Source organism: Abramis brama, assembly GCF_963993115.1.
Source record: "Abramis brama genome assembly, chromosome: 3".
Lineage (NCBI taxonomy): Eukaryota > Metazoa > Chordata > Actinopteri > Cypriniformes > Leuciscidae > Abramis > Abramis brama.
The window spans coordinates 22,387,558-22,412,151 of NC_139965.1; the positions used below are offsets into that span (position 1 = coordinate 22,387,558).

Below are 24,594 nucleotides of genomic sequence, written 5' to 3' on the forward strand. Positions count from 1 at the left end.
ATGAGGAGATCTGCTGGGCTGCATTTTAGACATACTCTTCAATATGCAATCAGTGATTAACACTGATTTGGCTGTTTTTAATGTAGAAACATTGGTAGGGCTAAGACTATATGACTAATTCGTTAACAGCCCAATTATGCTAAAATTAGCTCAGATCAATAAACCCACTAGGTTAGAATTTTAAGTCAACAAAAATGAACTTGCTCAAGCTGCATTTATGTAGAAGATGCTACTGCCACACTGCTCTAAAATGATTTCAGAAAAACCTGGTTGAAGATCATCTTGAGGTCAACTTTTTTTGGTTGTGTTTTAGCTATAGGAGATGTTTTTATTTTCTATTTTTTTGTGGAAAAATGTTAAGTAATATTATGTGGTAAATAGACTAAAGGTATTGCAAAATATAACTAAACATGAAAAAATAACTTTTTTTAACAGTTTACCAAACAAAGCTTCGACAACCAGCAATGCATTTCAAGCCTTTTGGCTACACTTTCCCCACAAAACAAAGTACTGGTCATAATGTTTTATTGGAATGGTTAAAAAATATATATACACAATAATGCCTTTACAGTAACTCATTTTAAAATGAGGCATTTTGGACCAAGAACATTAATATGCATTAAGCAATATTTGTTAGCATCTTTCAATTTTACACTGATAAAATATGCCTACCTCCACTATTAACTTAGAAATGAGTCTTTTACTGGAAAAAGAAACCTTTTCACCAGATTAAGAAAATGCAAGTTTCTTGCTCTTTTACTGAAGTAAAAATATTAAATTTCCTGATAGTATGTTGCAGAAGATTTCAACGGGATAACAACGGCAAGTCACTGGAATTCATGATGAGACTGGAGTCAAGATTTAGACTATCTGCAAGGGGAAAAAAAATATTTTTACCTTAAGGACCAGGAACAAAGGAAATAACAGACAATGTGGAAAAACATGAATAGCACAATAGAAGTAATTTAAATATATACATGAGAAAATTCTAAATATTGAGAAACGGTCTCTTACCTTGATCAAAATTTAGCTTTTTAGATGTGGAGCTATCACCCAACCCCTCGATATCTACCAGATCGCTGTTGGCATCAGAGTCATTCAGTGCACTCAGAGTGACATCTGAGGGAAAATTATATGAATGCATTAGTTATATTTTACTATATTCAAATTGCTTAAATCAGTCGAAGTGAAAGTAGTATTTTTTTTTGTTTTTTTGTTAAGTGTAAAAATGAAATGCAACACATGAGTGCATTAAGGAATGCTCACCTGCTGTTTTTGATGACTTAATGCTAGATGCACCTGTGGTTGGGCGCTGTAAACCTGCAGTCACCACAACCTGAGATGTTGGCACAGCGATGACTTTAGGTGGGGCTGGGGGAGCCATAGAAACTGGCACCTTCTTCGTACTCTTCTTTGGTGAATCGGTGGATAAAGGAATTCCACCATCTTCATAAATCTTCCTCTTGACAGTTGTCTTCACTTGTGGCCTTATGTTTAGAAAATGTCTCATTAATTACTGACAAACTTTTTATGGCCTACAAACACAAAATATAAAACATTAAAACTTTTTCAGAATCTTCTTTGGCTTTTATTGAATTTCCACAAGGAATGGGAATCTAGAAAATAGCAATCCTCTCTAGATTTAAGAAAAACCTTAACTGCAAATTAAAAAGTGCAAATTTCACCTGCATTTGAGGAAGACCCATTTTATAGACTCTAACCCATAGTAAAACATAACAAGAGACATACGCCAAAACGGTGTCTTTACATTGTGTTTTTTGAATGGATAAGTGTTCAAGCTACTTCAGACTCTTGTGTGTATCCACCTAAGTTAGCTCTCCCAGTAAACAGCAATAGAAGTTGCAAGGCCCATAATATCATTGAAAACAATACTTTATATTGTCCATGACATCTTGGAGCAATTGCAAGCTACAAACTAAGTGGGATAATATTAAAAAGTAGATGGGAGCGTTGTCAACTTTTGAGGGATCCTTGGGAAATTCAAAAATAAAACAAGCCAAAAGATAGGTAAAATTATCCATGTACATTTTTTCCATGTACGGGCCATATCCATTACACAAAGTAACGTTACACGTTCTCTAAAAAAATTGTAAATATACCAAAAGACTAACGTTAATGCATTGTGTGTATAATAAAGGACCTTACGGTGAATAGAGAGTGTCTCACCCTGCTGGACTAATATCGGCCACTGGATGCAGCTGCATGGTTAACTCTCCCAGTTTTGTAAAAGCAGCTCCAGCTGCAGAAAAGATCTCACCAACCTAAATACGTAAAGCAAGAAATAAATACTGTACCGAATGTTTATGAAAACGTGAATGTTTTCAGAAACGGACATATGGTTGATAGTTAGCATGCTAGCAATTAATAGCTTCATTAACAAACCAAGACAAAAAATAAAATACGACGAAGCCGTTAACATGGACGTACACTATCAAGACAAACGTTTAATCTTTCTTTATGCACCATATTTATAAACCCATTTAAGTTACCTTGGTAGAGGCTGAAGTCATTGTTTAGATTTACAACTGAGGACTGCGGTTTAGAAATGTTAGGAGAAAGCTAGCTAACTTGGGAACCAATGACTGGCATAAACTAATATGATACTTATTCTTCAACTATTTACATTATGAAACAATAATAAAAGCATTTTTAACTAAACGGGTAGCATAAGTGCGCCATAAAGATGACACTGTGATTCAATGGTGCTTATTGGTCTAAATTACAGCCTTCGGTTGTTATTGGTCAACACCAGAAAGGTACTCAAGACATTCAAAGCGGCGTTCAAACTGCGCAATTAGTTCGCGATTTCTCTAAATGTTTTTTCCCCCCCGTTTAATTTCACTCTGTATTAATACATACAGCTGATCTAGACCTAGTTTTTATATGTATTGGTCCACAATTATGTCAACGTATTATGGAGGAAGTGATACGTTTGCCGTTGTCTCAGATGAAACCGTTGCTGCTTTTTTACCTTACACATCTTGTTCGTCATTGTGATCATCACCGAGATGACAACGCTTAAAACTAATTTATTATTTTGTATGTTGTGCTACAAATGCCTACAATACATGGGACATTTGTCCAGGAATTACATAATTAAAAATATACACTATATTTTAATATAGTTAATATGTTAAAGATACAATTACTAAGTTTATTAAAAGGAAGTTTTGTCGGGCCCGTACAATGTATAATCTTGCGTATGCTGCCCTCTGGTGCACAAAACAGTCAACTAGAATTCACGTCCAGAATCATTTGAGAGAAGAATCACACAGACAAGCAGCTTTCCTTTAAGTCAATAACTGTTTATTGTGGTTGCGTTGGAAAGCTTCTGATATGGTGCCCAAAGAGGGCGGATATGACACATCATGCGGAGGATTTGCACGATGCTGTCACTATACATGTTTGGCACTAATTTGACACGACAGGCGATATCTGGATCAAATAAAAAATAAATAAAAAAAGAACAGTAACAGTGATTTCTATTATTATATAAATGTTGTCAAAGTGCAATAAATGCAGAACACATGCTTGTTTAGCTATGTGCATTGTTCTACATATATTTGGGGTAGAATAATATGAATTTACAATATAATATTTATATAGATAACATTTTCTCTTTGTGATGAAATTAAGAGGCAGGTTTCCTCAACCAATTTACTTGAGAACTGCCTTAATATACGACATTAGGAAACCTTTAAAGCCAAGCTAATGCAAATTAGCCAAACAATAACATTAATAACTGAAGAAAAATATTTGCAAGATAGCATATGGCACTTTATATTGCTTTGAAGAGACAGCTGATTTATAAACAGTTACAATACTTATGATCATTGCTGTCAATTCATGACCACTGTTTTGATCAGTCAAGTCTGTGACATTACATGAGTATCAAAGCATTCAAATAAATATATTCCATTTTAAGTGTGTTTTGTTATTGCTAACATCAATATCTATCTCTGGGCTATTATAATGTTTTTATAGCTATAAATGTGTAATATTATAAACAGACATCAGCACTAATATTATCAGAGGATAACAGTCAATTTTAAAAGCACATAATACAGAGGAGGAGGGGTCTAAGGCATGCACAGGGGGATTTCATGGAGTGGAAGAGATAGGTGGAAAAGAGCAGCTGTCATTCATACCCATAAACAAACAAATTATTTTATAGCTAGTACAACATATTATTTTCATTTTAAATGGCATTGTTTAAAGCTAATCTACATATTCCAGTCATATTCAGAGGTTAAATGCTTCATGTCACCCTATCGTTTTGTGTGCTGGAAGACCTGCTGTCTCATCACAGCACTCAGGCAGATCCCTTCCACAGTGTTAACAAAATGCTAGATGAATGGTACTAGACATATACTCTAGATTTAGTAAAAACAGACTGACGGGAAGTCAATGAGACAGGCATAGGCTAGCATTCACAAATTCAGCATGTTCACATGTATATGCCAGTGTATATTATGATAGAATGATTCACACAGTAAAATACAAAATAATGTTTGATCCAAATTCACAGGCAAAATTCAATATGTACGTATGCAATTCCACACTCTTAATAAATACACAAAAAATAAAACATTTGCTCTTATTTAAGCCAACTAAAAACTTTTAGTTCTTTTGATACTTGATGCAATCATGCAAATAATTTACTTAAATAAAAAAATACACCAAATATTACAATAAATATAGAACATGACAGGAGTGGATTTTGTAACCCTGTATTCTTGTTTGTCCTTACAGCTTCCCTTTGCCTGTGTTTCCCTTCATCATCCTCCCACTGCATCAAAAGGGCTGGAGTTAAGATGGCTGACACAGCGGGCTGTCATTTCAAATGAGCACTAAGTAAATTACTCTCCCTCCATTATCGTAATGAGAAGCCTTTCCCATCGAGAGAGGGAGACAGCAAGGGGGAAAAAATGATATTGACCCTTTGGCACACAGACAACATTAGTCTTGCTCGCCAAGCCCTCTTCCTCCATCCAAGATAAAATACTCAAACATACAATGCCCGTATGAAATTTGAACTAAGAAGAGGTGAAATACACAGACATGTATACTGTCCTATGTCGTTGGTATATGGTAAACACAGACTTTCTCTCTCATTCACTCATTCACACACTCACACACACACACACACACAAGAAGAGTCATGCTGTGGGCACTAGACTACATGCAATATAAGTAGCAATCAAAATAAAAATAGGTTTTAAATATTAGTACATTAACACACAGACTCGCCCACACAGAAACTGTTCCGTACAGTTAAACAACATACATGAAATTAAATGGCTCCTGATTCCAGCATGAAGTATTAGTATATTGAGTTGGACCACAGTCAGAAAGCAGAAACAGCAGGATAAAGTAGCACATGAATTACTGAGTAGATGTGGTAGATACATTATGGAGATAAATGTATGGTGAATCAGCCAATATAATTGAAGCCAATAAGAACACAAGATAAAAACAAGAAAATTATTTAAAAAAATTGGGATCCTGAGGACCAGTGTAAATGAGGGTTTCTAGGTTCCAATGGAACAGACATGCACGCTCACTGTTCAGAGGTAATATAACTATAACATTTTTTTCTGATACATACATTTGATGACCGTAGCGCTTGATAATCTCTAATAGCATCTTGAATTCAACTTCTCTCTTTATATATATACATTCACATAATATAATTGAGTGATAAGTATAATATTCTACACAGGGAGGAACAAAACTGCACTAAAGTGCAACATTCACAAATTCACTCTCATGCCTACTCAGAGACTGTAATCAACGAAAAAGCTTTGGCAACCTTTGCTGTTCTGAAAAGAGACTATTAAGGGTTATGGTCATCAGTTTTCCCTTTCTTTGATCTGCACTTTCTTACATTAACACCAGATTTATCTAGAGATCTGTGCAGCGCTCCTGCTTGCTGTAATGGTCGAACTGGCTCTTCCAGTGCATCATGTAAGAGCTCCAGCGATGGAACTCCACTTTCCACTGTCGCTCAACATCATCAATGTTTTCTGGGTAAGAAAACAAAGAAAGTTGAGGGAATGATGATTTTAAGAATGGCAGAAAAGAGGAACATTTCTGTACAGAGAGCTGTAGAAACTAAGTAATACATTACTACTTAACTACTCCACAGTAATGAATCACTATAAAGGTCCCACCCATTTAACAAAGAATTTGGCAACAGCCCCCACAGGAGAATTTATAACTTACGAATCTAAGTTACTATGGACAGGCCTGCACAATCCTCCCTGCCCCCACCCAAGAGCAAGTGTTTAATTGCTTTATATTCTGGTTCACTTCCAGTGTAATAGTTGGCACAGGACATTTGTTTAGATTCTGAGCAAAACAGATACACTAGCACAGACAAGGCATTTCCTTGAGAAACAAAGTGGATAGTTTATATTATGGCTGTACTTTGTTCAGACTTCAAATATGTTAATAAAAAATGTAAGAGAGAGGAAAACTAGATAGAAAAAGTGAACCTAACACATTTTCTTTTGTAAGATGATTTAATCTTACTGTTATGTAGACTCCCTCTACTAAACATCTACATAAATTCCACTGACCCATTCCATAAAACACAAACCTGCAGTTTCTCATCTTTAAACTAAACTCTAAGAAAATGACCTACAGTATCTCTGTAGATCTTCCATGTCTAAAGATATAAGATAATGTAATTGCATGACAGAGGAATATACTGGTTGGGTTTGTTACCTGTGATGTTAAGCAGGCGAGGCAGGAAGCCATTCCACAGAGCACAAACCTGTGTTCTTAGACCCCTTTGCACCTTCAGTGGCTCTGTGTTCAAGCCCACATGCTTTTGCTCAGTAGCTGTAAATTGAGGCCACCGCTTCCGACTGTCTAGGGTGTTATCGGTGTTATGGTTGGGATTACTTCATGGAGACAGAAAAAAGAATGTAGGGAGTTAACCTTCCAGGCAACAATACAAAACATTACACAACTATTAGATAAATCGAACCTTTTCTGAAAAAGCATGAAGACAAATCTTTCATGGGCACCGACTCTTTTGCTATTTTGCCACCTCTTACCCGGTGCGAGCGAAGTTTGCCCAGTATTTCATCATTCGTCGACTGAGTTTCTCTTCCTCTGCTGTGTAATTGAGTCGTTTTTCTAATGGCAGGCCAAACACAAACTCAATCTCATAACCATGGATTACGCCCATCCACTTAGGCCAGGCCAGGTTTGAAGCTTGATGGTCAAACAGGTAAAGGTACACAGCACCTAAGGACAAAAAGAACGGGTATAGATTGAGAGAAGCTGGTATTGCACAATTTCAAATTAAAGATACACTCTGTTAATGTCCGTGTTGCTCTATCTTCATCCCATCGGTCTTGGATTTTATACTGACATCTGTCGGACTCGGCAAGGATGCATTAAGTTTATTAACTGTTGATGCTTCACTCCGGTGTGTTTTACACTGTTATTCTTTACCACTATAATGACCTTACCATGCGAGTTGCCACTGTTGTAGCCTGTTTGTCCTGAGCTTCCCCAGCCTAGTGTCCCTGGAGCTGCGGCTCCCGGCTGGGTATGGAGGCCAGTGTGCTGGGCGTAAGTCTTTGCAAAATGCTGCAGAGGACAGATGACGTTTTGATCTCCTACAATATCATCCATGGCATCTCGATTCTTTTGGGGGTTGTTCTCATCCATCCAGTCAGTGTACTGAAGGATAACTGCATCCAAGCCAATCTCATTAGCATGGGGAACGCTCATCTTCACGCCTTCAAGGAATTCTTCTCGAGATATCAAACTCTCATTGTCTTTACTGAATCCCGGTGCACCGTAAAGCAAGAAGTAAGATCCCTCATCCTGATTTACACCCAGCATGATCTGAGTGTATTTGAAGTTCCCTGAGCTAATCATGGCATCTGGGGTGTCGGGAAGGAAAACACCATCTATGACAGGGACAAAGGAAAAGCGGAACAAGCTGCTATAGGGGAGCACTTGCCACTCCTGATCAATTAGTTCCTCTGGTTGTTTGTTCCTCAGGCAGTTAACCAGCTCAGTATCGTTACCCTCGGTGCAGCCAACGAGTTTGCCCAACAAGGTGGCCCTCCGACGGGCCTCATCAAAACTAACGGTAGCCCAGGGTGTATTAGGAACACCGCTCTGCATTATGGCACGTGTGAATAACGGGCGGCTGTCTGGTGACAGAACATGCATGCCAACTGATGCTCCTCCAGCACTTTCTCCAAAAATGGTGACCTGTTTTGGGTTACCGCCGAAGAAGTGGATGTTTTCTTGGACCCATTGGAGGGCCAACCTCTGGTCCAAGAGACCCACATTTCCTGGTGCTTCTGATGAGCCATTGAGGGCAAGGAATCCAAAAGCTCCAACACGATAGTTCATAGACACAACCACTACCTTTTCAGTGTATGCCAAGTACCGGCCATCATAGACATCAAGAGAGGAGGAGCCACTATAGAAGCCTCCACCATATATCCAGACCATTACTGTGAGGTTCTGTGGCCTAGCGGTAGGAGGTACCCACACATTAAGGTACAGGCAGTCCTCGCTCATCATTCTGTTGGGGTTCCACATCTCAATACCTGGAAAGCCTGGGTAAGAGGTGTCTACGAACTGATAGCAGGCATTTGGGTAGTCTCTAGCATCGAAGACACCATTCCAGGGCTTTTTGGGCTCTGCTTTCTTGAAACGCCTCTTCCCCAGTGGAGGTTCAGCGTACGGGATGCCCAAGAAAGCAATCACATGACTCCGGTCTGGAACAGGCAAGCGTACACCCTGCACATGGCCCAGCCTTGTTGCTACTACGAGGTCAGATTCACTCTGTGCGAGACAGTAGTTGAAAAGGAACATGAGGAGCACAGTGGGCAGAAGGAAAATGTCTGAGGTCTTCATGGTGATTTTCTTTTGTTCGCTGAGAAACTACTGTGATCTCACTGTTCTGAGCCAAGGTCAGTATGACCTGTGGATGAAAGACAAAAGTTACAAAACTGAGGCAACAAAACAGATATGCGATCCATTCAATTTCATCCTATGCATGTAAATGCTGAAAACCAGAAACACAAGCTCATTCAAAGAAATATCTGCGAATTTTGCATAGCAAAAAATACAGGCTTCTTGATAGAATTCAGTGTACATTTAAAATTTGCATACTTAAAGTCTATTGTGACTGAATGAACACTGAATGGGCCAAGCAGGCTAAAACCAAAAAGGGACTGATCCATAGATAAATTCAGAGTCTGCTCTAGTTAGGTTTTATGCTCACTTTCTAGGACCCACAAACACACCTGTGAGGTGAATGTTTATGTTTTACATGTTGCCTGGTTGCTATGCTGACTGGATTAGTTTTGGGGTCACAGTTAGGGATAGAAGCACATGAATTTGACTGCAGCTGTGTGAGTGTCAGTTTAAACAAGGCTATTTCTGTTCCCCCAGCCTCCTTTGCCTGTGTGGGGTTCTATTTTTGAGGGTGTTACTTCTCTCTATCAGTCCATCTGCCTCTCTGTCTTTCCAACCCTTTCTATTTTACAAGCACCCTACACAAAGCATCACTTACTGTAAGTGTTCTCAGCAACCCAACCTTTACACAATTAAAGGCCGTTTGCCAAAAATGACAATTCACTCACCCTGATGTTGTTAACAAGCCTATGACTTTCTTTCTTCTGTGTAACGCAAAAGAAGATGAACTTTCATTGTATGGAACAACATTTGAAACATTCTTACAAATATTTTCTTTTGTGTTCTGCGAAATAATGAAATAGAGGCTTTCAAAGGCACCATCCATGGATTATTAGGATCAAAGATATCTTAATAAGGAATTGGTGCCAAATGCACTAAACTGGACTGCTCATTACATAATCTCTTGGCCGTTTCAGAGAAACCGATCTTAAAATAACAAGTAAGATTATATTGGAATCAGTAGTGAAAAGAGGCTTGGGGGACTGCAATGCAATTCATCAGTCACAGCGTCTCAATGGATTTATTAATATCTTAAAAGACAGCTGCATGCCGGAAATGGGGGGCAAGGGTAGCTATAAGTGGGGATCGTGGATAGACGCGGGGGGGGAGAGAGGCTGCCGGGACTCAAATTAGATCCTGGAATCCATGTATGAAGTTCACTGGGGGGTTTGCTTTCAGCTTGGGATTACACGTTGTTGTGCACACCATCATGTCATTAAACACAGCTATCTTTCTCTGTCTAACTTTCCACAATTCTTTCGTATGAGGAAGAATGACAGTCTGTCTTTTTCAATTTGATGGGAAACTTTAATGCTAAGCCATTAGGCACATATCTGTCCCTTTCTCTTTCTTTGCATGTGTCACAATCACTGCCAGCAAACCTTAATCTATCTCAGGTTGAGCACTGTTGCCATGGAAATTAAGAGCCTGCACTACTCATTGCATCCTCACTTATTTGTCCAGTCGGTCTGTACTTGGTTTCGTAATTTTTTCCATCTCTAAGACTGTTGCTTACTTCATGTGTGAATGAAGGGGTGAATTAACCCATTAATATCCTCAAAAAGAGCCATGTGTTAATTTTGTAATGACCACAAGTAGGTCCAACGACTGCCATAAAGCGCAGAATAGAATAAACGTGATTAGTTCGAATTCACTAACAGTGGAAGCAAAGATTTTGACCGAATTAATACCACCAGCAAACCTAAATGACGCTCTATGTGTGTTGTCAGTTCGTGGTACCCACAGCGTGACATGACCAATAGGCCAAAACATTTCAAAACTGACAGTTTGATGAGCGCCACTGAGATCGATGGAATTTTCCGTTTCGTGGTCTGTCCATCTAATATTTCATGAGAGAGTGCTCAGCAGTGAACACGTGCCCATGCATACACGCTTGTGCTCATGCTGCCCAGAAGCCAACTGCAGACATGCTAATATTACAATTACAACCACAATATTTTAAGCTTTCAAAACAATCCCCCAGTTGATGAGGTAGTGTCCATGCTACAATAGAATATTAACGTTAATTGCCTTTCTCTGAGGCAGTTTTACGACTATAATTAACTTTTCCCAGCGGAGCACAGCTTCTGAAGTCTAAAAGCTTATCATAACTGCATCAACATCTGAGTCAGAAGTCTCTATGTAATTGAGAGACCAAGTGGGTCATACTTGTAATGCAGTATATTTTGAGCTATCTAACTTAAATTAATATGCCTGTGTTGTAGGTATCAGACTTTAAGAAATGTACTCTGTTCAGATCAAGAAAACCGTTCAATTATCACAATAAGGTTTTTTTGTTGTTGCAACTGAGCATAGAAAAAAGGTACGGTTAAGTGTTTTATCAAGGAGGGATTTGAGTTAGTTTACATGAGGATGTCACCAGTAATTTAATTTTGAACCATTTTAGGAAAATGTCACTGAAATATTTCATCAACATCTACCTGGAGGATGATGTTATTATAGCTTGGCTTTTGATAGATAAAGGGAAACAACAGACTAGACTAACATGGTGGAAAGTTATATTGAGGACACATACAGAAAAACAATTATGAAAAAATATTTCCAAGAAAATTGTTTTGTTTGAAATATTTTAATTAGAAAAAGGAAACATCTGGAATATTTCTTAAACTGCAGTGTACAACATGAAAGAAATGGTAACACCCACGCAAAAATAGATAAAATTCCTTGAAATCCATCCCTATGTCCACATAATTGTGATAGGCCTACATAATTGTGGGGAAAAAAAGCTAGCTAACTAATAGGCTGTTATCTCTACACATTAGGAGTGTATTACGACATATAATGGGTAGGCTATGGAGATCAGCACAGCAGTAAAAACCCAAATCATTAAAATAAGTGTAAACAAAAAAACAATTAGGCTATACCCGTAATAAACGCAATGAACTAATTCATTTAACCCTGATATGAAAGCTATGAGAGGGAAATCCGACAACATTTTATAATTCCAATCGCCGTGTTTTGCGGTGAACTTCAATAAACAGACATCACAGACAGCAAACAGCCTTACGCACCAGAAGGATTCAAAGCAAACGAGCGATCGGTTGAATCTCTAGTTGAATTGGTTAAAAAAAAAGAAGAGAAAAAAAGGTTAGAAGTAGACAGGTGCTGAAGGTAAACAAGACTTGCTATCAGGGAACCAGGGGCTCCGAGTGCGCGTGCGCCACTGTATTTCTCTAGCATGTCTAATTTCATCCATTCTTCAGCGCCACAAATATGACCATTAAAGGCACGAGCAATGTTTTTCGGTTTGCTTACTTGTTTATAAATATATTTCTTAGCAATGCGAATAATTTTAGAGGCACATTTTGTCTGGAATTATCCGTGTTTAGCGTAGCCTACTGTAAAACAGCAATTAAAGTCAGTGCTTCATATAGCCTAACACTTATGCAATAATCGTTTTGGCCTTCAAAATGACATAAAATAATCAACGCCGTTAAACGTCACTATATTCTTAATTAAAAAACCCTACAAACCGATCACTATTCATGACTGTACAACAAAAACAACAATGATATAACGTTAATATAAACAAAACTGCCTTATTCGTTTATAAATGCAACATGATTCGAAATGTAAATATGCCCAGAGTAGCTAGAACCCTGACGTTAAATTCTGATCTCATCTTCTATATATTTTATTATTTTTACACAATGTAGCCTGTTGGACTAGTCAACTGAAGAACATATGAAGTGCCCGAGTAAAAGCTACAGAAGCCGCAAAGATGACTGAATTATTGTAGGCTACCTGGTGATTCCAGTTCACAAGCCGGCTTTGCTTCAGCGCCTCTGCCCTGGGCTCTTCCGCTCCTCTGCTTGTCCTTGAATGAAGAAAGCCAGAATTGTTGCCGTGCCGTAGGGCGATAAGCAAAAGCAGGACAACTCGGCTAGGGGTAGCGTGAAGAGAGTGAATTATAGTGTCGCCTGTCTGATTTTAACGCTGGATCAAGCCTCTGACGGAACTAGGAGAAGAGTCGCACTGCACTGCTGTGTCGGTAGGGGGAGACTCATTATAATAAGCAAAATAGACTTAAAAAAACCCAAACAAAAACCATAGAGTTCTCGCGAGACGATGCACCACTGTTGTTCGCTCTCAACCACCCAGTTTTAAAGTGCTTGTGCTGTGTATAGGCTGCGTCGTTTGCACAGGCGTCAGCATTAAGTGCACTTGTCAGGTCCACTGTATTTCTTGTTTTGTATCGCCGGGAAAATTAACGCACAGTGTGCAATATAAAATACATGGGGTATTTTTGATATTTATCACAAAAATTCTTTCTCTAATAATAATACCCCCAAAATAGATGTACCCCTAAAACAGGCCTACAACTCTAAAAAAAAATCTTTTTAAATCTCTGCATACTGCACGTAACAATGCAGGATTAGTTTCTGTTTGAATACGGCAGATCTGTCTAAATAACCAGCTATAGTCTAAAATGCGTAGGCTATCATGGCATTATAACATCATACCATAGCTATATTTCCAAAAGATAAGCATGCTACATACGTTTGTCTATATTTGATTCTACGTTCATTTGTTTCAGATAAGATGTGTCATCACCTTCACATGTCAATTTACAGTGCTGATCCAATCTTCCTCAGGTTATTGTCCTGACTTGATGCCACTAGCTTATCACACAACAACAAAAAGCATGGAAGAGAGTATGGAGCTATATCTCAATTACTTTAAGGGACTCTTGTCCACATTGTTCTTGTCCATGTCAACAGCTTGTTTTTACCTACCGTTAAACCTAGCCTACTGTTTACCTAGAAAATTTGTCATGCAGAATCTATTATCATCTACCTTGCTTGTGTTGAGATATTAATGGCTAAGATTGCTCCACTCTACACAGTTATTTCCCCACATTCCTTTATTCCTCCTCACTTTCATTGCTAATGACCAGGCCCAAACAGAATCTGCTTCCACAGAACTCAGCAGAAACTAATTTCCACATAATTGAAGTACTTGAATGTCATGCCCCTCACTTGTGTGTTTAAACATTTTGATACAGTAGAGTAATGGTTTTATTTATTTTTAAGTCAATGTCCACCAAGGGATCTGTACTGACATTAGTGTATCCCCTTAACATTGAGACCTGTGTGTGATGTTAAAGTGTGGGTCACACCGTGACTCACACGGCGCATTCCTGTCATCCATGTAGAATATTTTTTATTGTAATAATAAATGTGTGCTGACTAAATTGTATTATTGAATATGTATGGTAAACAGTGTACTCTTATTCTAGTCTTTTATTGGAAAATTATAGTGCACCATTTTAAATGCTAATACAGAGTAAATCCATCTTCCTCTTTGTTGGTTCTGCATTCTGTGATTCCTGCCAAATCAGCACCAGCCATGGCATCCATGTATTTCCAAGCCAAGTAGAGAGTGAAAAAACTGCAGACAGGCAGACAGAAAAACGCAGAGAGAGATGGTGGATAGAAAAAAAGCACCTTGTCAGAGCAATCAATAAGGGCAGTTAAAAGCATCTGTTTGCTGAGCTCAACCTATTATCTAATTGCTGGCCTACTGGTGATTGCATGGACACATTAATCTCCCTCTCCCTCTCTCGTTCTGCCCCCAATAATTCTGGCCTCATAATTCACTGCTGTACATTTCAGCAATTTGAAGACAAAATGCTGATTATGATTGTAAAAATATTCAAGAACTAGTTACGCCATTAGGAAGATGACATGTTTAGTCAGAAACAAAAAGATTTTTTTATGCACCAATAAGAAACATATTTATTTGAGTACATTTAGGCCTATGTGAGACATGAAAGTCATTAAAGAAATGGATGTACTGAATAATAATGATAATTATTATACTATACTATATTACAGTGATTATTATTACTATAGTGACGATGGCAGCAGGCATACAAGATCCTTAGTCGTGCTTCAAGTGGAGAGAAATCACACAGAGTAACACAAAAAGCCGATATGCAGAATTGTACCCAGCGTGCGTCTGTTTGAAACTGCTCCCCCAGCACGGCAAAGAGTGGAAACGCATGTATACCACTGTAAAATTGATGCTGATGTTGAATTTTACAGTTAGTTCAGGGTGGCTTTACTTACTAATTGTAGTTTGTAACTGATTTTTTTGTATTTTTTAGATTTGACATGTAATCCTTTGCATTTTTTGTCTCTTTACAAGTAAAATGATTTCTATAAATCCAGTGGTCACCTAGTGGCTGGTGTGTGCAATTCCACAAAACCACTTTACATTTTTGCTCACTTTTTTCACTCTGACCCAATCATATATCTCTCAGCAACTTCAGCAATATATAACCTCAGCAAACTGCTCTAGAGCTCCTCCTGGTGGTAAATCCTCTTGGTCTTGGTGAGTTGATGACTCATGCATTTTAAGTAAAATATGGCAGGTTGTAACAACAGTAAACTATCTAGTTTAGGAATAAGTAGTACATATGTCAAAATAACTCGAAACAGATTGATAGGGGAATATTATAGCCATATATAAAGTTTGAGGCACTTAGAAAATATAATGACAAACAAAATGTGCACCAACACTCTCTCCCATAACGCTTCAGCTCATTTGATTGTATATCCATAAGAACCATCAAATATAACACAGAGACAAAGTGAGCTGATTTTTTACTATAGTTAAAATAACTACTGGGTCATTCTGTTAAAGATTTTTCACATATATATGAAAAAATCTTTAACAGAATGACCCAGTAATCATCTTTTTGTGTTCATAAAATGTTCTGTCTTCATAAAACATCAAGGTTAGTGGACAGTTGGCAGGTTGGAAGTTCAGTCAGTAAAGGTATTTTCATGGTCCAGAGTCCAGAGCTATTTTTATTTCCTCAATCACTGGAGATTTGAACAAACTATATTTTAGCCTTAGATATCATTAAAAAACAATGCCATCATTTGATGACAGGGTTCTGAATAATACAACAGTATCTTGTTATCTGCAATATGTTTGTGTCAGCTATGGAGAGAAGTAATAAAATACTCATTTACAAGGACATTAATCATAAAACAGGCCTACAGTACTGTTATCAATCATGACCAAAAGCACACCTTTTTATGATAAACTTAAGTAAAATATTTCTGACAAGCATATGATGTTACTAGGTGGTGGCCACACTGGGCATAAAAAATAAACAAATGTTGTGCACAGGTGCAGGATACAGCACACATACTGGGGCAGGACACAATGCCACACCTGTCCATTTAAACTGAAAAGTGTAACATTAAATCAATTAAATCTTCATCAGTCAAAGATGAAAAATAACAATTTGGTCGCAATGTTCAAATTTAAGTATTCAAGATTTTGTGATATATTATTGCTACTCTGCAACAATCATTTGTAATTTTTTTCTTAATATGGTAAAAACAAACTGCATGGTTTAACATCACATTATATATAAATTTACTGTAAAATACCATCAAATTTATGTTTGACAGTATATCACTTAATGAAATACACAGTTATAAGTTAACATACACTGGCCAATATGTCATCTCCTGAAACTTTTTCACCATATTTTTTATTATGAATTACTGGCAAATCACAGCTGTCAGGTTTTTTTTTTTTTTTTTTTTTACCATAAATTGAATAGGCTAGGATATTTTCACAGTGTATTTATTTTAATGTTGGCCTAAAGAGCAATGAAATCTTATGCAGATTTTTTTAAATGTTCATCGTGAGCTGAAAATGGTTGTGCAATGACCTAGATACTGTTCTGGAGAATTTCACCAGAACAAAGTACAGATTACGGTTTTCTCAAGGCATAAATGCAAACCTTGATTGTGGTTATAAACTTGCCTGTTTGGAACCATGACAGCAAACAAAACAAAAACATCATCTTCCCATAATGTGTGAATAATAAAATGTATTTTCCATGTTCCATTGTGTAATTTAGTCATATGCCAGTCCCATCCCTCATAAAAAAAGTATTTTTCTGTCTCACTTTTGCTGTACATTCTTTTAAAAGGGGTAAAAAGTAAATTTGTATAAAAAAACATTTTTCTCCTGACCATATCTCTTCTCAGCACTTTTGATGAATGGCTACGCTATTTTTAATTTTGTCATTTCATATGAATATCAACATTTGTGAGATGTTGTCAGCTGAAACAGTTTTGAGGTTTATTGATCTAATTTTGTGTCTCTGAAAATAGTGATCTATGACATTATATTTTTGTCTATTTGATAATGGGGATTTGTGGACATATCAATGTTTTTGGATTTGTGGAGTTAAAATTAAAGTTATAGTTTTTATTTTGAAGTAAAAAGATAAAATTAGACCTTTGGGTAAGATGACAATTTTACATTAATGTTGATGTCAAATTTATTTCTAGAGCACAGTTTAAAACAACTGAAAGTTGACCAAAGTGCTTTACATTGTTACAAACATAACAACATTCAAAACAAACCAAAACAATTAAAGAGATTATAGCTGCCAGCAGTGATGACGGGCCCAAGCCCTGGCACCACCGTCACCCAGTTGGCTTTAGGACAACTGTGCACTGCGGTCAATGTGCATTTAAAGCGTGGAAATGTAAAAGAACTACATCAAAATCATTTTAATACGCCACATTTACTGCAGCAGCTGGTGCCTCACGAACCACAACAGCCGCATCCATGAGATCATTTAAATTTCTGTGAATTTCATGTCATTGGATGTTATAGGTCACTTTCAAAGGAGTGTGAAGTTATCATTTGCAGTTAAAAATTTAGTAAGTCCATAAGTATTTATCTTAAGTTTTTTTTAAAATATATTTTATTAACCTTATTATAAAACTGTAGTTAGTGCACTACAAATAAACTGGTTGCCTTTCGAAAGGGAACTCGCACTGCGTCGAATGATGCATTGGGGAACGCCTCAGGCGTGACAGGTGTCTGAAATTACTATCAAATCACGGCAATCATATTGACCGTGCGACCTGGAAGTATATACGGGCGCCTTGCAAACATGACATTCATCTTTTCGTCTTCAGGGACAGTTTTGTCTGTAAGCGCTTGAAAATCAGGTAATTATGAAATGCACTAAGAAGGCTGAGTGCTTTCAGAAGTGTGCAGACCCGTGCCCAAGATATCTGACGCCGGGTGACACACACAAATTGTGTGTTTTTTTGTCTGGTGGAAGAGCACACACAGGCAGTTCTCGAAGGAGCTGTCTGGGCAAATTGTGAGCGTTTTTCTGTGAAAACGCTCCGCTCTCGTCTGGCCCTCTTCTCGTGCGTCATCGGGTTCTCAGATGGAGCTCACCGATCACCTTGAGAGGGGTTTAATCCTCTCAGACAATTCGGTGGCTGACGAGGGTGAGCTGCAGGTGGGTGATTTTTCTCCTCCTAGTCCCGCAGCGAGACGAGCAGGACGAGCAGGAGATGACTGATGAGGGTGGTGATAACCCTGCCCCGTGTATGCTGAGCTGGTGGATGTTATGGAACGCACTGCGGGCAGGCTACAGCTGCCGTGACGGCGTGTTGAGGAAGAGATCACTCGCGGTAGACTTGATGATCGGTTTCTCTCCGGTCATAAACCACCAGCGCAGGTGAGCCTTCCATTTCTTCCCGATCTCCATACTGAGATCGAGAGGACATGGAAGAACCTATATTCTGCCCGTATCCACCGATATCAGTGGGCTAGTTTCGCTGATGTTGAGGGGATGGGTGGGTATGTGTCGATGCCGCCCATTGACAAGACATTCGCAAACTATCTCGCGTCTGGGCGGGCATCAACACTGAGAGCTCCAACCCTGCCATCCAAAACGTTGAAAACAACATCACGTTTGAATGGCAGAGCATACACATCGGCAGGACAGGCCGGTGCTGCCCTGCACACCATGTCAGTGTTGCAGGCATACCAGGCCTACTGGGGGATCTTGACCGGGGGCGGGGCTGTCCACTGATGCGGTTGCTGAGCTGCGCCGCACCACAGACCTAGCCCTCCGGGCCACCAAACAAACTGATGCCGCGATCGGCCAGTCGATGGCGGCGATGATGGCCACAGAGAGACATCTGTGGTTGAACATTGGGGAGAAAGAGAAGGTCTTTCTTCTTGATTCGCCGATTTCGCCCTCTGACTTACCAAGCATGGGCACTAGGTAGCCAGCCCACTGGTTATCAGGTAATAGGCCTCACCAGGCCTCCCTCTATGTGAACAGCTTAGCCTTCCTCTCATTATGAGAGCATTTTGAGGCTGCTGCTCATTTCTACTGGAATGTTAGCAGAGCACTAAGTGGCAGAACTACATTTTAAAAAGAATGGAAACGTTGAATGCTGCCGCTTGGTTTATTTTCTAAGCACATCTGTTTTAGCCCTCGGGCTATTAGCCCCCTCAGGTTAGAGAAGTTCGTCTCCTCTCTTAAATAATAATAATTTTTATTAGAGAGTATATAGATTTCTATCTAGAGATTGACGCTGGAGCTTATGTCTTATGTCCGGCCCACGGGGCGTTCTGACATTTTCCTGAGTACATCGCTCCCCTGAGCTCTGTTTGGGTTTTTCATACAGGCTGAGCGGTTTTGCAGCCTCTCATATGAGAAATCTTTCTCTTGAGGCTGTTGCTCCTCCGAGCCTCAGGTAGATCTATGCTTATAGGCTGGCCCTCACCAGGGCCGCCTCAATAGCTGGCCTAGGCTATACTAGGGATAGTGAAGGTGTTCTGCTAAAGCATTTTCTGCCTTTGGCTCTTCACTATGTGAATGTAGGCTTTTTAGCATCCCTTTGTGACAGCCTCCTCCCATGGTAGGGAGTTGCTCAGCCAAGGCCCGCCCTCTTCTCTGCATTCGGGGGTGAGAAGAGTAATGCAGGCTGGTGAAGAGGCATGATTGATAAAGACCTAGGGTTAGGTCTTCAATAAGGCCTCCCCAGTACAATGGGTCTTTTTGGGCATGGGTAGTAGGCCTTAACAGGCCTCGTCGAAAGAGAGTCCCAACATTGTGGGACATACATTAAAGCTGCGACCAGGTAGCCAGCCTCAAGAGCTTCTGTGCTTCTGTGACCTTCAATGCTTCTGTGGGTGGCTCCAATATTTGAGTTGGTATAGTATGGTTCCCAACAGTGTTGTGTTCGTAGCAGAATAGACTTGCTATCAGCTAGTAGGCCCTACCAGGCCTCCCTGAAAGCGAGTCCCCAGCTGTATGGGTAGATGGCTGACAGCACCCGCGTGCTTCAGGCCGAGTAGGCCTCTCAAATCCTCAAATGAGTTTTCGAGTGACAGGGTATACAACCAGCAGTGTTGATGGTCAGGCACTGGCCTTAGCAGGCCTCCCTGACCCTGAGCCCCAACATTGGGTGCTTGGCTGTTAAAATTCACTGGCCAATCAGACAATTGGCTTCAGTGGGCCTCTCTGGAGTCCAGCCCTGATTATGATCAGCCAAATAAGATTTGCCACTGTATGGTTGGCCGTTTAGGCCTCCCAGAGGGAAAACCCCCAACACCATAGGTAAATTTTGCCAGCTAGTAAGACCACTGTCAGGCGGGTGGCCTTATCAGGCCACCATGAAGCTCAGTCCTCAACCTTACTGGTCCATGGCAGTCAGTTTCTTACCTAAGAAAACTTTCAGGCGGCCGGCCTTAACAGACCGCTCCGAGACTGAGCCCCAGGACTGGGCAGCTGGCCTTAGCAGGCCACTCAGGGACTGACACCTGGAATCAGGGTTCATAACAACCAGTTTTCTAGCTTGCTATCAGGTAGTAGGCCTCACCAGGCCTCCCTGAAGGCGACTTACCAAGCATGGGCACTAGGTAGCCAGCCCACTGGTTATCAGGTAATAGGACTCACCAGGCCTCCCTGTAAGTGGTTTCCCAGCGATACTGGGTTCTGGCAGCTAGTGGCCGCTTGCTATCAGTTCAGCTGGCCTTAGCAGGCAGCTTCTGAAGGCGAACTTGCGCCCTAGCACGACTAAAGTGTTCACTTTCTGCTACTGGTTCCCTCCCGGAACCTCTTTTTTATATAGCCTACAACCTTGTTTGCCACCAGGCAGGCCATGCTCTCCTGTCACAGTGTCTGGGTTGTGTTCCCTGGGTAAGCACTAGAGGTCCCCTTCCCTCACGGTGTCACTCACTCATGAACTGCAATTCCCACAATCCTGTCTGTACTCATCACTGTTCATTGCACCCAGCTGTTCCCCATTATCAGTATTAGTTTCTGTGTGTATAAAAACCCTGTCTGTGTTCGTGTTTGTTACGGAGTCCTTGTTTAGTTCACACCACTTCCTGAGGTCAGTCTTGTGTGTTCCTGTTTGTTTCTTGTTTTTGGATTACTTATTTGGATATTGACCTATTGCCTGGACTGGATGTACGAATATGGATTACCCTTAAATAAAAGCTGCATTATTGGATCTACTTTTGTCTTTGTGTGTGCGATCTTGACATCCCCTCACTGAGGGTCACTATGAGTACTCGGCCTCCTGAGTCTGGTCAGACGGTCAGCCCTTAGGCCTTTTCAGGCCTCCTCAGTGCTTTGAAACACAAACACTTTTTTGCTGGGTAGATCTGTGGATCGAGCAGAGAAACTCCCCTCGCTATCAAGGGTTGTAAGCGCTATACTGAGTCATGCTCTCCTGGATAGCCCGTCTCTGAGATCCGGGCCGAGTGGTTCACTGTCAGCTTCGCAGTCCCTCGGGTTGGATGCCTTACCTAAGGCAAGTGTCCAGAGGCTCTGTCTTCGGACAGAGTGGAAGTTGGCCAGACTGAAGTGTCCCATGTAAGTGACGCAAGGTCAGGCCTTCCTGTTGGCATTTTGGGTGAGTATGTTCCTCTGAATAGTGATTGGCTGGCGCTCCTTTGGGTTCCCTAGCCACATTCCCTAGAAGGGACCCTTTCTAATTTGAAGCTGTGGTCCTAGGCCCTTGAGCAGGCCCAGGTAGGCCTTTCATTAAACAAAGTTTATGGAGGTTTTCATGTGAAGCATATAGCGTGGGCTATGACCGTAGGGAATGCTGTCACTGACAGCCCGGTGTGACCTGAGGGTGAGTGGTTCTGGCATTGTATTTGAATTTGCTGGTTCTGACAGCTGTCACTGCCAATGGGCATGCACTCCCCTTAGCATGGCGGCATGGGTATATCGTTCCCCAATGCAAAGTGCGAGTTCCCTTTCAAAGGGAACATCTTAGGTTACGACTATAACATTTGTTCCCTGAGAGCAGGGAACGAGACACTGCATCTTTTTCCCATGCCTCGGGGCCTGCCTGCCAAACAGTCCCTTCAGACGATAAGGTGAATGTCATGTTTGCAAGGCGCCCTTATTTACTTCCAGGTCGCACGTTAATGATTCATAGGCTGTCGCTGGTCAATATGATTGCCGTGATTTGATAGTAATTTCAGATACCTGTCACGCCTGAGGTGTTCCCCAATGCGTCATTCGACGCAGTGTCTCGTTCCCTGTTCTCAGGGAACAAAGATTACAGTCGTAACCTGAGACGTTCTATGCCTTTATTTTCTTATTTAAATTAATATTGAACCAGATCCTAAGTCAGGATAGGCAACGTTGGTCCTGGAGTGCCGTTGTCCTGCAGAGTTTACCTTCACCCTTGAAGTTTATTCAAGTGTGCTATTAGTATACTTCTTTTAAACTAAAATAAGAAAGTATACTTTCAGTCTACTTTTTATGTAGCCTAATTCTCAGAAATATACTTTTTCTCAGAAATATATATAAAGTATATTTGGCCTACTTGTACTCAATCTTTTGATCGAGATATACTTAAAAGTATAATTAAGTATTCTAAGTATAGGGTACTTGACTTGTGTTTACTCTTTTTATTGAATAGCCTATTAAATACTTTTTTCCACATAGTTTTACATACTGTCTTATAAACTTACATTGTTTGAAAATATTGGCTAGTCTAGGCTAGTCCACTTCTAGTGTACATAGGAATTTACTTCAAATCTACTTTACTCTTTCCCCGCTACTGACTGAATTTCCGGGGGCACTATTACTCATCTTCTGAAATAGTAAGCTACAGATTCTCCGGACCAAAACGCAGGTGAAGAAGAAGCAGAAACAAGCGATAGAAGTTTGCTTACGCAAATGTAAAATAAGCAATCATCAAACATTAAACTGCATATACAAGTTCAAAACTGCCTAACGTAACCGAGGAAGTGTCAATAACTGATGATCCCACAGTAGCTGTATGTATCTCGGCATGGATGAAGGAACACCACCTGCAACTCACCTGGCAAAAACTGAGCTTCTCTGCCTCCCTGCCAATCCCTCTCTACAACACAACTTCACCATCCAGCTAGATTCATCATCAATCACCCCATCAAGATCGGTCAGAAATCTTGTAGTATTTGATGACCAGCTGACCTTCACAGACCAAATTACAAAGACTGCTCGATCATGCCGGTTTGCACTGCACAACATCAGGAAGATCAGGCATTTCCTAACTGAGCATGCAACACAACTTCTTGTCCAGGCCCTGGTCATATCTAGGCTTGACTACTGCAATGCTCTTCTGGCTGGACTTCCATCTGGTGCAACTAAACCTCTACAAATGATTCAGAACGCTGCAGCTCAGCTTGTCTTCAACGAGCCCAAAAGGGCCCACGCCACTCCTCTGTTCATCTCTCTGCACTGGCTACCACTGCTCGCATCAAGTTCAAGGCATTGACGCTTGCTTACAGATCTACCACAGGCTCAGCTCCCTCCTACTTTCACTCGCTCCTACGAGTCTACGTCCCTACCAGAAGCCTACGATCGGTCAACGAGCCACAAAATCACTCTCCAGAAAATTCTCATTCATGGTTCCATGCTGGTGGAATGATCTCCCCACCTTCATCTGGAATGCAGAATTCCTGACAACATTCAAAAGACAAATGAAAACTCATCTCTTCCGTGAGCACTTAACTTCATAAAAAAAAGAAAAGAAATCATTTCCTTTAATCCTCCCTTATCTGGCTTATACTACTTTGAGCAATGCCTGAACTTTGTATTTTGAGCAATTCTTGCGTTGTTTTAGCCTCTTCACAATGACTCGCTTAATTTAGTCCTAATTTGTAAGTGGCTTTGGAAAAAAAGCAACTGCTAAATTACTAAATGTAAATGTAATCTAAATGTAAACTGTATAGCCTACTTGAAATATAACTAAAGCTACAGTTAAAGTTATTTCAAATAAGCTGTAAATATGAATACCTAAATAGGAACAGATATGTATACTTAAAGTGCAAAAATAATACAGTATATGAATAGTAAACTATATGATTTTAAGTTCATGTAAAGAAAACTTTTACAAGTATACTTGAAGTTGGCCATAAACTACTAAACAAGTAGTTTACTGAGAGTGTACTTCAAAGTGTACTTTCATAAACTAAAAAATGTGCTACTTATATTTGTATTAAGTATTTGACTTGTAAACTATCAGTATACCTATAAGTTATCTTGTAGTATAGTTGCAGTACAAATGAAAAACATATGTTTAACACAAAGTTTACTACTGTTACACTTAAAAAGTATACTTTTATGCACTAAAATCTGGGCCAATGTAGTACCAAGTAGTAATGAAATAGTACACTTACAAGTACTTCTAGTTCTAGTACATTGAATTAGTATACTTACTACATAAAGTATACTTAAAGATATACTTGAACTTTACTTAAGATGAACTTGAACTTATTTTTTGT

General features: G+C 39.8%; 2 protein-coding genes across 2 annotated transcripts; both read right to left on the reverse strand.

Moving 5' to 3' along the window:
* Window positions 1-508: 508 nt before the first annotated feature.
* Window positions 509-2,937, reverse strand: LOC311079092 (BPTF-associated chromatin complex component 1). The gene is made up of 5 exons (XM_084108277.1): window positions 2,511-2,937; window positions 2,188-2,282; window positions 1,267-1,487; window positions 1,015-1,119; window positions 509-870 (listed from the first exon to the last, which is right to left on the reverse strand). Exons 1-5 carry the CDS (start codon window positions 2,529-2,531, stop codon window positions 806-808), a joined length of 507 nt encoding a protein of 168 aa, XP_083964403.1. The 5' UTR covers window positions 2,532-2,937; the 3' UTR covers window positions 509-805.
* A 368-nt stretch (window positions 2,938-3,305) lies between these two features.
* ache (acetylcholinesterase (Yt blood group)) lies at window positions 3,306-12,985 on the reverse strand. Its single transcript, XM_084108276.1, has 5 exons — window positions 12,745-12,985; window positions 7,506-8,983; window positions 7,086-7,278; window positions 6,751-6,929; window positions 3,306-6,047 (listed from the first exon to the last, which is right to left on the reverse strand). The coding sequence occupies exons 2-5, from the start codon at window positions 8,914-8,916 to the stop codon at window positions 5,926-5,928; spliced, it is 1,905 nt and encodes a 634-aa protein (XP_083964402.1). The 5' UTR covers window positions 8,917-8,983; window positions 12,745-12,985; the 3' UTR covers window positions 3,306-5,925.
* Between the last annotated feature and the right edge of the window lie 11,609 nt (window positions 12,986-24,594).